The 17,615-nt window shown below is 44.0% G+C and overlaps 1 protein-coding gene across 2 annotated transcripts in view; it reads left to right on the top strand.

Annotated features, from left to right (window-relative positions):
• Prdm10 (PR/SET domain 10) overlaps positions 1–17,615 on the top strand; it is a 103,698-nt gene that overhangs the window by 39,926 nt on the left and 46,157 nt on the right. For both annotated transcript variants that reach the window (XM_017595995.3, NM_001427772.1), the window contains exons 5-9: positions 3,116–3,323; positions 4,796–5,037; positions 7,018–7,221; positions 12,896–12,968; positions 14,992–15,109. In XM_017595995.3, the coding sequence (XP_017451484.1) occupies positions 3,116–3,323; positions 4,796–5,037; positions 7,018–7,221; positions 12,896–12,968; positions 14,992–15,109 (845 nt within the window). The remainder of the gene's footprint in view (positions 1–3,115; positions 3,324–4,795; positions 5,038–7,017; positions 7,222–12,895; positions 12,969–14,991; positions 15,110–17,615) is intronic.

The following is a 17,615-nucleotide window of genomic DNA, read 5'->3' on the forward strand; positions in this document are numbered from 1 at the left end:
CCCATTAAAAAACCGTTCTGAAAGGCTCAAAGGTACAGTGAAGGTTGTGTAAAAGTCTAGGCCTTTGGGTTAAATAACTGCATGTCCAAACACACCCAGGCCAAGCATGCAGGTGCATGCCTGTTATCCCAGCTACTTGGGAGGTGGTGACAAGAATCTGGAGTTCAAGGCTGTTCTGATGATAGCTCTCTTTGTTGTTTGAGACAAGGTCTCTCTATATATCCCTGGCTGTCCTGGAACTTATTGTGTAAGCAGCCTGTCCTTGAACTGAGAGTTCTGCCAGTCTCTCCCTCCTAAGTATTAGAATTAAAGTCATGTATAACCATACCTGGCTACATGGGGCTCTTCAAAAAGGAGTTGCCAGGTTTGGAGGCTGTGATGGTTTGTATATACTTGACCCAGGGCATGGCACTATTAGAAGGTGTGGCCCTGCTGGAGTAGGTGTGTCACTGTGGGTGTGGGTTTAAGACCCTCATCCTAGCTGCCTGGAAGCCAATCTTTTCCTGTTTGCCTTTAGAAGGAGATGTAGAACTCAGTTCCTCCTGCACCATGCTTGCCTGGATGCTGTCATACTCCCACCTTAATGATAATAGGTTGAGCCTCAGAACCTGTAAGCCAGACCCAATTAAATATTATCCTTATAAGAGTTGCCTTGGTCATGCTGTGTCTTCACAGCAATAAAACCCTAACTAAGACAGTGGCATATGCCCATAATTCCAGATTTTAGGAGACAGTGGCAAGAGGTCTCCAAGTTAAAAGGCAGCCTGAACTACATAGTAAGATTGATTTAAAAAGTCAGGGAGAAAGATGAATGGGAAATGACAGGTATCTGTGAGTCTAAGTTTGCTAAGTAATTTAGTCTTCTAAGTTGGCAATAGAAAGGTGGCTGTCATATGTTGGTGTGATCTGATGCTGCATTCATAGACCTGTGTAATTCACTAGGGAATAAGCAGGCAAGGTGACCAAGGAGCTGGAAGTTTGGCTGTATGAAAAATGATGGTATAAATTAGGAACTTTGAATTCTTGAATATTTGTATCACATGACAGAAACATTAGACTTTTCTACTGAACTCCAGAGGGAAAGGCCTAGGTTCTGACCAGCAGAAGATGTGTATTGGCAGATGTGATAGCCTCTTCTCAAATGTTCTGGCTACCTAGGGAGGAATTGAGGCCCAGAGCTGTTGGACAAGTGGACTGTGCCTGCAGTTGCAGTAGATGTTCAGAGCACAGGAGGGTCAGGGTGTCAGATGTGGCTTGCTGGGGAACATGGTTGCATTTTGAAGGCAGGCAAGGGATTAGCATCCTAGCAGAGGAAAACCAGCATATGTGAACAGATCAAGGGAAACAGAGTGGGCACAGTTAAACAGTTAAATGACTAAAAGGACATGGGTTTAATATGGTCAGAAGAGAGGATACTGGCTGAAAGGGACTTAGGGCTGTGTGTAGCATGTAACACTCATTTTGCAGGGCGCCTTTTGTTTTCTGCGTGTGTGAAGAGCGACATTGATCCCGGATGCTGTCACCTAAGTGTTTGCTTGTTTGCATCGCCGCCTTAAGCACAGGGAATAGTCACTTCTTTCATTCTTTCCAAAACACTTAAGCCTTTCAGAGTGTTTCAAAGGAGAGCTGTCAGCTATGAAGTTGTACTAACCACGTGTTATACCCTGTATTTAGCTTGAAAAGTGAAGTGAGGATGTAGCTTAGTGTTAGAACATTTGCCTCATGTGCAGAAAGCTCTGTGTTCCCTTCCCAGCACTAAAGACAAAACAGAACAAAGCAAAACACTAGGAGAAATGAGTAGTCCCAGATACTCAGGAGGCAGGAGGTCACATGAGTCTAGGAGTTTGGAGAGCTTGTCTGGGCAACATAGTAATTCTGTCTTTGAAAATACCAAGCTGGGCTGGGGAGATGGCTCAGTGGGGAAAGGCTTGTTGTACAAGTGTGGGAGCCGGAGTGTGGGTACTCAGAACCCACATAAAAAAACCCCAGCACTGCAGGATCAGAGCCGGATACTAGGGGCCTGTTAGCCAGCCAGTATAGCTGAATTAATGAGCTTGAGGTCAATGATAGATGCTGTATCAGAAATAAAATGCGGCAAGAGAGATGGCTCAGTGGTTAAGAGCATATACTACTCTGCTAGAGGGTCCAAGTTCAAATCCCAGCACTCATATCAAGTGACTTATATCCAGCACCTCTGGCCTCTGTGGGCACCTGAATTCATGGACATATACACAATAATGATTAAAAAAGATGGAGGGTTGGGGATTTAGCTCAGTGGTAGAGTGCTTGCCTAGCGAGCGCAAGGCCCTGGGTTCAGTCCTCAGCTCCGAAAAAAAGAAAAAAAAAGAAAAGATGGAAAGTGATCTAAAAAAGCAACAGTCCAATGTTGATATCTGACCTGCGTATGTGCACAGAGGCACTTACATGTATATACATCACACAAACACAAGTTCCTAGAAGAGCATTATGAGAAAGCCACTATGGTCCCTTCTCTGTGTGGTAAAGTCACTTTTAAAAGTAAGGAGGGACCCTAGTCCCAGATATAAAGACAGAAGATTTCACAAGCAACCCAGGCAGGAGGCAATGGAAATGTGTGTTCACCAAAGTCTCTCAGGAGGTAGGGCAGGTCCATTAAGCCAGTAGGAAATGTCTTGTGCAAGCAAAGAGTGGAACTAGATTTGAATCTCTTTCTGGTGTGTGTCAAAGGTGTCTCAGTCTGCCCACATAGGAGGCAGAAGGTGAGGAGGGAGAATTGAGCTTGAAAGCCAAGGGCATTAGACATTTGAAAGGAAGTTAGAGTCTTGGATAAAGTTGCCTATGAATAAAAGTTATTTTTTCCAGAGCTTTGCAAGAAACTAGGGTAAAAACTATGTTCTGTCAAGAGTGTATTTATTGTGTATACATGTGGGTCCTAGTTTTCTTTTTTCTTTTTTCTTTTTTTTTTTGGTTCTTTTTTTCGGAGCTGGGGACCGAACCCAGGGCCTTGCGCTTCCTAGGTAAGCGCTCTACCACTGAGCTAAATCCCCAGCCCCGGGTCCTAGTTTTCTTAAAAGAGGTGCCTACTTGCTTTGTCCCTTAAGCTTCTGTCCAAGCCTAATTACTTGTACATACTCAGGTGCTGCCTTCCATTGAGAGTGTGGATGGTTCAGACCCTCTGGCAACTCTGCAGAACCCAATTGCCAGACTAGATGCAAAAGAGGAAGAGGAAGAAGAGGAGGATGAAGATGAGGATACAGAGGAAGAGGAGGAAGAGGATGCTGAAGACACGGATGTGGATGACTGGCAGCCTGACCCACCCAGGCCTTTTGATCCCCATGATTTGTGTAAGTACAGGCACTGGACTGTGCCAGGAAGATGTGTGCAAGTGTGGTCATGTGCACAGCAATTGTCCACCCATACACTGGCACAGCCCTAGGAGGGAGGTCCTGACTCTTGTTTTGTTTTTTGTTTTTACTGAAAAAGAATCTGAAACCCAGAAGAGGTCCCAGGGTCAACAAGTAAATGGGCAACCAGGCACCCACACTGGGGCTCTTAATTGCTACAGTGAGTCGGTCTAGGTCAGGCCTCTGCGCTGTGCTGCTCTGTCTCTCTCATGGGTGTTTAAGAATACTTACAGGTCTTCAGTCATTGCTGCACAGAGGCACTCCTCAGCCTCTCTCCGCTGGCTTCTTTCTGAAGGTCATAACTGTGAGTGCCTGGGAACAGCTGGCTGCAGGTCTGGGTGGGACGCCACACCCGGAATTGTCCTCTGTCCGGCCTGCTCAGTCTCCATGTTTACCCACCAGTTCATTGTTTCTCTCTGTGGATTTTCATGCCCACGTGGCAGACTGACCTCATTCTCCTGAGTGAGCAAGTTTGTGGCTTTGCACCACCCTCCTGTCTGGTTGTACTCAGCTCCATATCTAAAACCCATGTAACAAAGGACTTTGTTTTGTTTTTCTTTGAGTAAGTTTTCAAGGCAGCTCCTTAATCAGATGCACTGAAATTTATTTATCTTATAAATATTAATACAAAGTTACTCTGCATTACTTGAGAATTGTGGAATTTCAGACACCTAAACCAGGTCACCACATAGCCGGAGAGGAGGGGTGTGATGAGTCTGAACTCTGTTTGGCCTGGTTACTTGTCTCTAATTTGTGACCCTGAGTATCTCTTCTGGGTTCCTCTTGAAAAGGGAGTGAGCACTCCTGGCTTGAGGCAAATGTAGATTTCCAGCATCAGTTGAAAATGTATGCCCTGCCAGGGCTACACTAATGGTGCTGTCTGAGTAACAAAGGCGGGGTCCTGGTGAGACTCATTTTAGCATCCTCAGGTCGTGCAACCTGAAGTGAAGAGCATTCTGTTTGCCTGAGACTACACGTGCATTACAGCTTCTCAAACTCACTGGGAGGAAGCAGAGCAAACCGTATTGTCAGGGCTGATCCCACAACAGCTTTATTAAAATGACTTTGTCTCATCAGATTTTGTAACATCTAACAAGGAAGCTTTTCATTTTTTTCTTATAATTGATTTGTAAATTGTGTCCACTGTTTGGAACCACCGTCTGGCAGGGAATTGTCATGAGTTGCATATTACTTTTAGCAGGCATAGGGGATTAGCATGGTTTTAGGGGAAATGACAGCATTCTCACTGGGCTATGAAAGGTAATACTTCATAGTACATTGTTAGCATCCTTGTAGGAGTTAACTAAATTTGGCCTGAAAAATTAGATTTCAGATTATTTTTAGGTCAGCACCTTTTTCATGGACTCAAGAGGCTTCGAGGCATTTGACTTTTAGCTTTCTTTCTCTTGCAGGGTGTGAGGAGTGTAACAATGCACATTCTTCTGTGTGCCCAAAGCATGGCCCCTTGCATCCAATCCCTAACCGGCCTGTGCTCACCCGGGCAAGAGCCAGTCTGCCTCTGGTCCTCTACATAGATAGGTTCCTTGGGGGAGTGTTCTCCAAAAGACGGATTCCCAAGCGCACCCAGTTTGGCCCAGTGGAGGGGCCACTGGTCAGGGGATCAGAGCTGAAAGACTGCTACATCCATCTCAAGGTAACTCCGGCTTTCTCCCACTGTGCTTGTTCTGTTAAGACTGTCCAACAGGAGCTTATATTTTGTACCCAGTCTCTTTTATCAGGTCATACCAGCTAATTGCTAATTTTGTTTTATGTTGTTATATGGAAATTTGCTCTGCATTCTCAGTAGATTAGAGATGGTAATGGCATCTGCTTACGGCATTGTCTGCGTATCTGTAGACAGAAAGTTTTGGGGAGCTATAGGTAGTACGCGGGGCTTTCATTTTAAAACAGTGCAGATGCTTGGGGGGAGACAAAACACTCGCCATGTAGGCACAAGGAGCAGGTTCAGCTCCTCAGCTCACAGCATGGAGAACTCTGATCCTAAGTGATCCAGTGCTGCCTTCTGGCATCCACATGCACCAGGCGTACATATGGGCACATACATGCAGGCAAAACTCTAACACATACAAAATAAATAATACAACAACAACAAGCCTATCATTCCAGTAATCTGAAAGTGGACAGAGGATCCTTGGAACTGGCTAGCTAGACTGAATCAAAAAGATGCCTGAGGGAATAAAATGAAGAGCTGTTGAGGAAGCTGGACAATGGCACATACCTTTAACCCTGGCACTCAGAAGGTGGATCTCTGAGTTTAAGGCCAGCCTTGTCTACAGAGTGAGTTCCAGGACACCCAGAGCTACACAGAGAAGCCCTGTCTCAAAAAAAAAAAAAAAGATACCTAGTTTTATGCTCTGGTTTTCACATGCATACACACACATGTGCACACTGCATATGCCTGTGAGTATCTTAAATAATGGAAATGTATTTCTCAAAGCTCTAATCCAAGACCCCTTTAGAGATCTTGACTTCAGTGTAGTCACATCTGAGGAATCAGGGTTATAGGATTCCCACATGAATTTTTGGGGGAGCGGAGAGAACGTAAAGTTAAACTCTTTTTTTTTTTTTTTTTCTTTTTTTCTTTTTTTCGGAGCTGGGGACCGAACCCAGGGCCTTGCGCTCCCTAGGCAAGTGCTCTACCGCTGAGCTAAATCCCCAACCCCAAAGTTAAACTCTTAATAGGGGGCTTGATGTACTTTCTCTTTTGTTTATTTTAATTTTATTTTTTGAGATGGGCCTTTCTACATAGCCTTGACTGTACTGGAACTCTCTATGTAGACCAAGCTGGCCTCAAACTTACAGAGACCCCTGCTTTCTAGTGCTGCGGTGAAAGGCAGGTCCGCCATGCTATGTGCATCTTCTCTTCTAAACAAAGTGATGGAGGGTTGGGGAGGCAACATACTTGGTGGAGGGAATGGATGTTCCTCTGCCCTGTAATGCCAGCATTCAAGAGGGAGGGGGTCAAAAGTTAAAGGTCACCCTTGACTAGATAGTGGGTTTGAGGCCATCCTAGGCTACATGAAAACCTATCTGGAAAAAAGTTTTTATTTTAGAACTGGTGTGGTGACACACACCTATAATCCCAGCAGTTGTGAGGCTGAGGCAGGAGGATTGTGAATTCCAGTGTAGCCTGGGCTACACATCCAGACCCTGTGTCCAAAAGAAAAACTAATTAGAATGTGGAGATGTCTGACTGTGCGCTCTGTGTGTGCTGGAACAATTGCACTTAGACAGTTTCGAGTCTTAGAGTGGGTCTGACCTTTGGCGTTCTTTGTGTTAAAGAATACTTCACAGGGGATGGCAGAGATGGACACACAGCTCAGCAGTTGAGAGAACTTGCTGCTCTTGTAGAGGAACAGACTTCTGTTCCCAGCACCCACATGGCAGCTCACAACCATCCGTAACTACAGTTCCAGGGGATCTGGTCCTCTTCTGACTTTTTTTGGGTTCAAGTGTACATGTGGTGCACAGACAAATAGGCACAAAACAAAATAAAAACATATTTAAAAGAAAGTTGTGCTTCCTCTAGGGCTGGAGGAATGGCTCAGCAGTTAAGAATGTGTATGGCCTTTCTCGAGGACCCTAGTTCAGTTCACCTTCTCTTTGGTTACAGGTTTCTCTTGATAAAGGAGACAGAAAAGACAGGGATTTGCATGAAGACCTGTGGTTTGAGTTGTCTGATGAGACCCTTTGTAACTGGATGATGTTTGTGCGCCCAGCCCAGAACCACCTAGAACAGAACCTGGTAGCTTACCAATATGGCCACCATGTGTATTATACAACAATAAAGAATGTGGAGCCCAAGCAGGAACTGAAGGTACAGAACTGGATCTGCAGCTGCCTGCCGGCCAGGGGGATGATTAGGGCTCTTCCTATAGAAGGATCCTTTCCTGGTAATTCCTCTGTTATTGAGTGACTTCAGCCTTCCTGTTGCTTCCAGGATCCCTCCCCTTCACGGTTACAAAATCTGGATGCTCACATCTCTTACATATGTACATGCGTAGAGCCCATGCTATCCTTACACATTTCAGATCATTTCTAGGCTGTTTATTATCTACTGCAATATAAATGCTGTATAACAGTCATTATGCCTATGTATGGGAGCAATGGCGAGCCAGCTCTTCACTTCAGCACAGACGGTGATGTCGTTCATGAATATTCACTCTGTTGGTGGTGGAACCCTGACCAAGCAGGGCCGACTGTACTGTGCACCATAGACTTTTACTAATCTTGTCAATGAAATGGAGTGGGGCTAGGTCATTTTTATGTGTCGGGGGCCTTCATCAAGGTGTTAAGCATGGGGCGAGGCCCTCTCTGTGCTGGGGACACTGGGGATAGTGATAGGGTGACTGACGCTGTCAATGCCAGTGGATGTGCTGAGGAAGAGTTACTTGTGAAATGGGAGATTTTATAAACTGAGATTCAGATGTATGCCTAAGACTTCTTTATCTAAAAATTTAATTTTTTAAAGAATTCTATGTGGTGGCTTCTGATTTCAGAAATAATCAGAATATTTTGAGGATAATTGTTAGAATTTATTTATGAATTCAATGACATAATAAAAATTGTGCTATGATTCTGTATGTAAATGAACATTCTGTTTTTTTGGGTTTTTTTTTTTCTCTTTTGCACTGCCAGGGGTTGAATTTTGGTATTTTTACATGACAGTCACCTACTCAGCTACACCCTGGGCCTCTGGCTCTCCCTGAACAGCTCAGACTGCCCTTAAATTAAAATGTGCCTAGCTTCGTCTCCCTAACACTGATAGTATAGGCATGTTCCACTGTGCACAACTGACACAGAAGTTTTCTCTGTTTCCCATTAGGCTCTTTAAAAATATTTTCATGAATTCTTTGGTAATTTCATGCAGTGTATTTTGGTCATAGTTACTCCCACTTCCTCCCATTAACTCATTCCAGAGCTGCCTGCTCCCTACCCCCAAATTTGTATCACAAAATTAATAACACACTGGTTCTGGTTTGTGCTGTGGGGGTGCGCATCCTTTGGATTGTGGTCAACCTATCAGGACCAGAGAGGCAGGCAGGGCTTCTGTAGCTCTGGCCAGCTTCTAACTTACACTATGCAGCTAGGGAGTAACCTTGAATCCCTGGTCTCCTGCTCCCGCCTCCTAGCTGCTGGGATTACAGATTTATACTACCAAGTGTAACTTCCAGTACATTTTGTAATAAAGAAAAAGCCCTAAAAGGATAAAAAGAAAAAGAATGCTTCTTAGTTACAGAAAGATGTCTCACCCATTCTCCCTCATCCCTCTCACCTGGGCCTGGGTAGAAGCTACTGAGCTGCATCCTCAGTTCCCTTTCTCTTTGAAACAGCAGATGGGACTGTGGGGGTGAACAGTAAGATGTAATAAATGCCAAGGCTAGGAACCTGGCTCAAGGGTGCAGAACTCGCCTAGCATAGGCAATACACTGGGCTTGATACCTAGCAGTGCAAAGAGCAAGACAAGGCTGGGCGTGGCTTTAATCTCGGCACTGGGAGGCAGAGTTCAATGCCAGGCTGCTCTGCATAGAGAGTTATAGGGCAGCCAGTGCTACATGGTGAGACCCTGCCAGAGAGAGAGAGAGAGAGAGAGAGAGAGAGAGAGAGAGAGAGAGAGAGAGAGAGAGAGAGAGAAAGAGAGAGAGAGATCCCAATCAGTCAACCAACCAAAACAGATAAAAAGGAAGCAGTAGAATGGGAGAGGTCTTTGTAGTGCAGTCACGTGTTTGGATATGAAAGCAGGAACAGTGTTTTGTACATCCGGCCTCACTAGATGCAGGTGGAGAAATGCAGGAATAGGGGTTAATTGGAAGAAACAAATAGTAAAGACATGTTTAAGTAATTTCTTAATAATTTAAAGATTCATAAAGGGCTCAAGATCTAGCTTGGTGGAGAAGGCTTGCCTGCTGTGTGTGGCACTCTGGGCGAATCCTCAACATTGCAGAAGACAAAGATATAAACCAGCAAAGCATGACTTACTATCTTTGTTGGTTTTAAATTAGCAGCAGAAGAAGGTGAAGTTTTTGAAACAGGGCTGGTGAGATGGTTCAGTGGGTAGAGACAGGCACTTACACTGATGACTTGAGTTCAGTCCCTGGATCCACAAGGTGGCAATAGAGAGCCAGCTCCTGAGAGACTTTCCCTAACTTCTTTGTCCACATATCCCTGCACTTGTGCAGGTGTACACACACACACACACACACACACACACACACACAGCACACACACCAAAAACAACAGCAGCAACAAAATAAAGCAAAGACTTTGATTACAGAATTACAGCACTTTACAGAGTAGGAATATTTCTGAACCAAAATGTTCAAGTAAGACAGATCTCTCAGAGATAATCTGAGGAAACAGTTGTAAGAAAAGAAAGAACTAGACATATTAAAACATGGTAATACTGTATTTCCCGACTCTAAGACATAGCAGCTATTAAGATGCTCCATTAAGAAAATTGCCGTCAGGTTTTCTACTGCAGCCCATTCATAAAATCAATAAAATGGTTGTTTCTTCATCATCCAGGGAACCACTTTAAATTTGATTAGAGCTCAATTAAAGATTATGCCCCACTGGCTCATGCGTAACAAGGCACAGTTAGCCCCACGTACTTCTTTTTTAAAGATGGTGTCTCACTATGTAGGCCTGTCTGCCCTGGAACTCACTCTGTAGCACAGGCTATCTTCAGCCTAACTGGCTCTCTTGGCCTCCCAGTGCTGGGATTTCAGGCTGTCCCACCATGCTGGACAACCTGAGCATGTCAACATAAGTGTTACATCCTTGTTTCTGGGGTATTCTCCCACATCACTGCTATTCCGTCTGCAAGTCTGGACACTGCTCTGCCCCACGGGTTTGCGGTTATTCTGCACTGAACAGTGCATGGAAATTAATGAGCTCTCTGATCACATCAGCAGGAACTTTGACAGTTCTGCTTGGTGCCCTAGCAAGACCCCGAAGATGTTCACCAACCTTGTGTTGCTTTGAAATTTCTCTTCCGAAGAGAAATGACAGGTTTTTTGTTTGTTTGTTTGTTTTTTTCCTCCAGTCTTCAATTGCATTGCTTTGCAATTGTTTAAGCGGCTCTGAGCCCGGTAGGAGGTGGGGACAGTCCACAGGGCCAGGCTGTGCAGAAGTGAGAAACAGGGTACTGACATTAGTGGCATGGAGGCTAGTGGGTACCAGGTGTGAATATAATACCTTCTGATTCCTCTTCCAGGAACAGCAAAGTGTTCAATTTGGGGGGTGGATTTGTGGGGGGGGGTGTTTTTGTTTTGTTGAGACAGGGTTTCTGTGCAGCCCTGCCTCACCCTCTTCCAAGTGCTGAGGTTCTGGATGGAAGCTACTGTGCCCAGCTAGATTCTGATTTCTGAGATGGAAAAGCATGCGTCTCGGAACTGATGGATTAGGAAAGAATTTGTAATAGGAAAACAACAAACTTCATAAGATAATATAACCAGAGGAGCACAGTTAAGGAATTGTGGAACACAGAGTCTACAGAACGTTGTTCTATAGAAGTCTCCTTATACAACTACAGTCATATATATTTAATGCATGATTAATTCACTTCGAAGTTAATACATATTGAACTGCAGGTGTGTTTCCTACATTAAGAAAAATAAAGCTTCCCCTCTGTCTAGCAGACTTAAATCTAAGGGAGAGGTGAACAGAAAGATGTAAAACAGCTAATATCAAATGGAGTAAGTGTCGTAGCACAAAGAGAGTGAGTAACAGGACAGGGACCAACTTGGATATGCTGGATAGAAGGCTTGCTAAGAGGGGAAGGCTGAGGACAGCAGAGTTAGAGGGACCAACACCAACCCTGCATTCCCGGAGTCCAGCTCCAGGCTGGGAAGTACTCTGCATGTTCCGGTAGCTGTCTTGGCCCATTGGTGGGTTGTGACGAGGCTGAGGTATGTAGATGTACTGGGGAGATCACCGAGTTCTTTGGGCATCATCCTTAAGCCTTTCAGGTTTACCATAAAGTGAGGAGTCAAATGGAAACCTGTACCAGATCTCCCTGGGCCTAGAGAGATGACTCAGAGGTTAAGAGCGCTTGCTGTACCTGGGCTCAATTTCCTGCAACCACATGATGGCTCACAGCCATCTGTAACCTCCAGTTCCAGGGTTTTTGATAACCTTTTCAGGCAAGGCATATGTGATATGAAGACAAAATACTCATACACAGAAAATAAACAGATGAAGAAGGAGAAGAGGATGACCACCACCACCACCACCACCACCACCATTGTGGCTGGGAATTACAAGGAAGAAGGAGACCAGTTAGAAGGCCAGGTGGTAGTCTAGCCAGGAGATGGTTGTTGGCGTGAATCTGGTAGCTTAAACACTGAATAGGTAATGTGTCACATCTGAGGATGGTCCTTGCTAAAGGTTACTGAGACAAATGGAGAAACAGAAGACATGTTTTAAGTTTTACATCTGAGTACCTGCTGGGAGGTAGGACATTTAAAATTGGAGATGGCAACTTCTGACAGTGGTAGAGCAGTTTGCTAGCACATATAGAGGGTTGCACTACAAAATCAAAATGACAGCAAAACCATTCTTGCCTAAATATTAGAGATGAAAGCTGAGCATGGTAGTGCACACTGGTAGTCATAGCTACTCACCAGGCTGAGGCAAGAGAGTTACAAGTCAGAGGTCAGTCTGAGCAACTTAGTAAAATCTTGTCTAAAAATAAAACTATGAAAGGGGTAGGGATGCATGCACAAATTCCTGGCCTCCATCTTCAATCCTGCATAAACCATATATGGTACACAATCCTTTAATCCTAGCAGTTAGGAGATGGAAACAGAAGGACCCGAAAGTCAAGGCCATTCTCAACTACTTACTGAGTTTGAGGCCAGCCTGGGATGTGTGAGACTCGAGGGATGAGACTAAAGCAAAAGAAAAAGATTTAGGAGTTGGTTATCGGCATGGAGTTGGTTGAAAATGGCTGTGATACCAGAAAGGAAATAAGACTCAGGGTTTAGACTAAGCTTTGAGCAGCAGCAACATATGGAAGTTTGTAGACAGGGCCGGAGACAGCCAGGGAGAGTGAACAGAAGCAGAAGCTAAGGGGGGTAGGGAAACCGGGAGAACATTTGGTACAGTCCCATCCATGGTCCCATCACTAACCTGCATGACAGATGACAGCTGTATAAAGACCCAGATTTAAATGTAGAGTTTTAACTTTAAATGTAGCTGTTTTATTTAGGTAAAGATACAATGAAAGTAAACCTTGAGATTTTGTTTTTTAAATAACCAGATGAATTTTTTCGAAGGAAGAGGGAACAGGCAAAGCATCTGGATCCTCAATGCCCCATGGGTCATCTGCCAGATGAGTATGGTGGAGGCCCACGGTGTGGCTGTTACTGTTGATGGATATGTTAATGAAATGCCCGAGTTGTTTCATGTAAGCAGGAGGGGTAGTTTAAGCATGCAAAGCACAACTGGCAATGCCCGTTGGTTCTTAATGATGTCCTTGGTTCTTCTAGGTGTGGTATGCTGCATCCTATGCCGAGTTCGTGAATCAGAAAATCCACGACATATCTGAAGAAGAAAGGAAAGGTGCTTGGGCTTTTGTGTGTACCTTTTTTACACGTAGCCTCTGATTTTCCCATCTCAGTATATCTCCCAAGATCCAAGAGTAGGTTTCTCAGAGCCACACGTCTCCTTTTTATCCTAGGGTCCAATTACACCGACAGGTTTACACTTCTAGGGCCAGAAAATAGTATTGAATATAGTGGAAACTTCCTGCCATCAAATTAGGACCCTGGTGTCAGAGGAAGATGCCTGTCTGGAATTAACCACATCTGAACATATAGTGAAACAAGCACCAACCTTGGTTATTTTTTTTTTAATGTAAATGTTATTGAAGTATATTCTACCTACAGAGGGATTCACAAGCAACGAAGTGTATACAGCTTGGTTAATTTTCACAGGGACACACCTGTGCAGATCACCAAGTATACTGTCCTGATTTCTAATAACACTCACTAATTGCTTATTAATGAATCGTGGATGAACAGAATGATATGATAACAGGAGCATTTTTTTGTATTTGGGCATCTGTTTTTTTTTTTTCCCTTTTCTTTTTTTTGGAGCTGGGGACTGAACCCAGGGCCTTGCGCTTGCTAGGCAAGCGCTCTACCACTGAGCTAAATCCCCAACCTCGTATTTGGGCATCTTTTGCTTGAACGTAGTATTTTCTTTGTTTCTGGAGCTGGGAACTGAACCTAAGGCCTTGGGGTTGCTCAGCAAACGTTCTCCCACTGAGCCAAACTTCTAACTTCCCGGTGAACATAGTTTTGAGCTAAATTTACATTGTTTATGTAAATTTGTATATTATCATTGCTGTCAGGGACTCTACTCATGACTGTATAACCGTTTGTCTACCTTGTTGTAGATTTAGTTGTGTGGTGTAGTTATGATGTTAAGTACCCAGAATTAGCTAACATCTTATTGGTTAAAGGCATGGTTTTCCACAAGACTCACTTTACACAGGAGCTCCAGAATTCTGGGTTCCCTTGCCACTCATACTTCTGTCCACAATTTAGGGACTCCCCTTACCCCTGCAGGCTTCATAGTTTATTAGAGTAACTCCCGGAACCCAGGAAAGTACTAAAATGAGTGATTAGAGTTTTATAATAAAAGATAGGCCTCAGAACCAGCCAAATGCAGAGACATAGATCTTAGAATGACGTATGTGTCCTCCTGAGGCACTGAACTATTGAACCCAAGCATAAAGGCTCAACTTTGTTGTCCAGAGCTTTTATTGAAGCTTTATCACACAGGCATAACTAATGAGGTGGTTGGCCATGTGATTGAGCTCTGTCTCTAGCTTCCCTTCCTTCCTGATGTAAGACACATCAGCAAGCTGAAAACACCAACCGTCTAATCACAAGGCCATGTTTTTCTAGCCAAAGGAGCTCCCACCCTGAGACAGCAGGATAAAGTCAGGTAGGATGTGGAACCCCCATCCAATAACAAAGAACCTCCCGTCATTCAGGAAGTTCCAGTGGCTTAGAGGTTACCCCCAAAGGACCAGGCATGAAGGCCATCAGGTTTTTTCCAGCACACAACTGTGGACAGGAGTGTGCCTGATGTCTTCTTACGCATGTGTTTTAAGAGGTGTTCTGTGCACACTTGGGTCGGATGTAGAGCTGGGAAAGGAATGGATGCTGGGTCATGGGTATGCATATATTCAGCCTTTGGAGATATGGATGTTTTGTTAGACCGTATTGGCCACTGACTTTTGTTGTGATAAGATATATCCTTAATTATGAAACTTGGATCTGAACCAAGAAGTTATCTAAGTAAAGATCTCCTTAGAGTTTTTATGTGTCGAGGGGGTAAGGGAGGGTGGTTTGATACTGTGGGTCTTTTGATGCCTCACATGAATGCTTTAAAATAAGATTCTAAAAGCCACTTCTCTGCCAAATTTTAGCCTTTGATTTTATAACAAGAAATTAATGCAAATAGCAGCTCCTGTCTACAGTGAGATAAGAATGGCGGAGACAGCAGGAGCTCTGTCTTCCTGGGGTCTGTTGATCATCAGCCATAAATTATGATTTCTCTTCCATGGCTACAGTTCTTCGAGAGCAAGAGAAGAATTGGCCATGCTATGAGTGCAACCGGCGGTTTATCAGCTCAGAGCAACTACAACAGCACCTCAATTCTCACGATGAGAAGCTAGATGTGTTTACCAGGTGGGCGTGTGTGTGCATGCGTGCGTGTGTGCGTGTGTGTGTGTGTGTGTGTGTGTGTGCACGAATGCATGTATGTACAGGTAACCAGGTGGGCTGCTGAATACCTTGGGGACTTTTTTATTTGCTGTTTATTTTTTTCCAGAAAAACCCATACCTATGTTGAGAGATCCTTTACTCCTTTACCCTGGTTAATGCTCCTTTAACTACATTCTGAATTGGGAATTTTTTAAAACTACTTATTATTTTTATTTTATCTCAATGGGTGGTTTTCCTGAATGCATGTCTGTGCACCATATGTGTGCACTGGTGGAGCCCAGAAAACGGTGTCAGATTATCTGGAATTGGAGTTACAGACTATTAGTAGGTGCTGGGGGTTGAACCTGTGTCCTCTAGAAGAACGGTCAATGTTCTTAACCACTAAGGCATTGCTCCAACCCCCTGAGTGAAGAATCCTTAAGACATCATATACATTTGATGTGATATGCATCCTGATTTTCACACTTTTCTGAGCACTATGATTTCTTATATACTTAATTCGTCCATATTAAAAAGAGACAGGGGAGAGTCATGGAGGATGGATCAGGCAGTGGCTGGGTCAGATTGGGCTTACGGGAGATGGTACAAAGTTTAAACTTTAAGTATGACAGGTGGTCTTTAGAAAGTCTTGGTCAGAGAAAGCTGTGATGTTGGGTTTTCAAAAGACCATTCTGGATAAAAATGAGAATATTAGTCTAGCTAATTCTGGGGTAAGACTGAAAACCGAGTCTCATAGAAGTTAGTCAACAGGTCAAGTGGAGGGTGAGACTTCCTTAGAAAAGGGCAGTAGTAACGGAATAGATCCACTTTTAGAGGGTTTGGAAAGATAGGTGCTGGCATAATACTACATTTAGGAAAACAGGGAAGAAAATATTCTAGGGAAGAGCCATGTGATTGCCTACAATTCTGAGTGCTAACCTTGGGTTCAGGGTCACAAAATAGGAAAGAGACCACAGCAAGCCTGTGTGCTGTTTTCCAGCCACGAGAAGACTAGTAGAGATAGGGCAGGGAGCTTAGTGACACAGGCTTGTGGCTTAATTACACACCTCAACAGAGGGAGAATAAAGAAGGGCAATAGGGGTGGGGCCCCAAAGCAAACAGTGATTATGAGCGTCCTGGGAGAGCCTGCTGTGGAAGAAGAAAGGGCAGGGGTGGGAGTGGGCATGAGAGGCTGAATCCAGGTAGCAGACAGTGTGATCAGGAGAGCAGAGATGCTTTCTGGTGGACAATGGGTGGATTAGGGATAATGGAGCTTTTTACTAAGATGACAAGGGCTAGGATAGGACCATGGAGTGAGTGTCCATGGAGGGGACAGTGCAACGAGAATCAAGTCACTCATGCTTGAATATCCCTAAAAGTGTGCACATGCTTCATTGTAGCATTTTTATACTGCATTATGACTTTTCGTTTGCTTGCCTACAGTCTCTACCAGATCTCTGAGGGTAAGAACTGTCACATATGTTGCGATGTCTTTAGTGCTTAGCATAGTGTATGACACATAGGTAAAATGTTCACTAGCTACTATTAATAATGTACAACTATCATGTTTTTAGGTGTGATAATGACATTGTATCTTTATACTCATGTAAGCATATGTAGAGTTGTTAAGGTTCAGAGATGTTTATTGAAGTATTTTCAGATAAAGGATACCTAATGGGTAATTTGTGAGGAGGTAGTGGGGGTAAAGATAGCATAAGCTTGTCATAAGTAAGTCTTAAAGTTGAGTATCAATATATTGGCTCATTATTCTTTTCTCTCCATTTGCCTATATTCAGAACTTTCCATAAAAAAGAATCTTTTAACAGTTCCTGAAGTCCAGGTGAGGTGTTGGGTAGCTGTAGTCACAGGTCAGTCGGAGACTGACAGGCAGGATGATTCCCTTCGGCTCAGGAGTTTGAGTAGTAGTAAGACATCTCAGAAAAAAGCAAAAGGAAAAACATTCCCGGAAAAGATGTATTTGTTAAGTAACTGTATGGAAGAGTGAAACAGGATCTGATTTATATTATATGCATGCCACACACGTATAGCTCTTCGTTGCTATGACAAAGTAAATGAGAAAGTAATCCAAGGGGAAAGGATTGATTTGTTCTTGTGGCGGAAAGGGCGTGGCAGAGCAGAGCTGCTCACCTCACAGTGCCAGACAGCAGCAAATGACACCTGTGGTAGTGGCTTTCTCCTTCTTAGAACATCGAGACCTCCAGTATGTGAGATGGTGCTGTCTGCATTTAGAGCAGCTCTCTCCCACTTAGGAAACTCTCTCTGGAAACAGTCATACACACAAAGGTTCTTTGCTAATGTCCAGGGTGCTTCTCAGTCTAGCCAGGTTGACAGTCAAGGCAAGCCATCATCACACAGGTCTTTCAAAATAAATGTGTGATGTTCTTTCTGAGTCCACCCACACTGCTTCCTGCCTTAGCCAGGACACCTCATACATGTGGGGCAAGTATTCTGTTGCTGACTATAATGCAAT

Source organism: Rattus norvegicus, chromosome 8 (assembly GCF_036323735.1).
Source record: "Rattus norvegicus strain BN/NHsdMcwi chromosome 8, GRCr8, whole genome shotgun sequence".
In the NCBI taxonomy this organism is placed as follows: domain Eukaryota; kingdom Metazoa; phylum Chordata; class Mammalia; order Rodentia; family Muridae; genus Rattus; species Rattus norvegicus.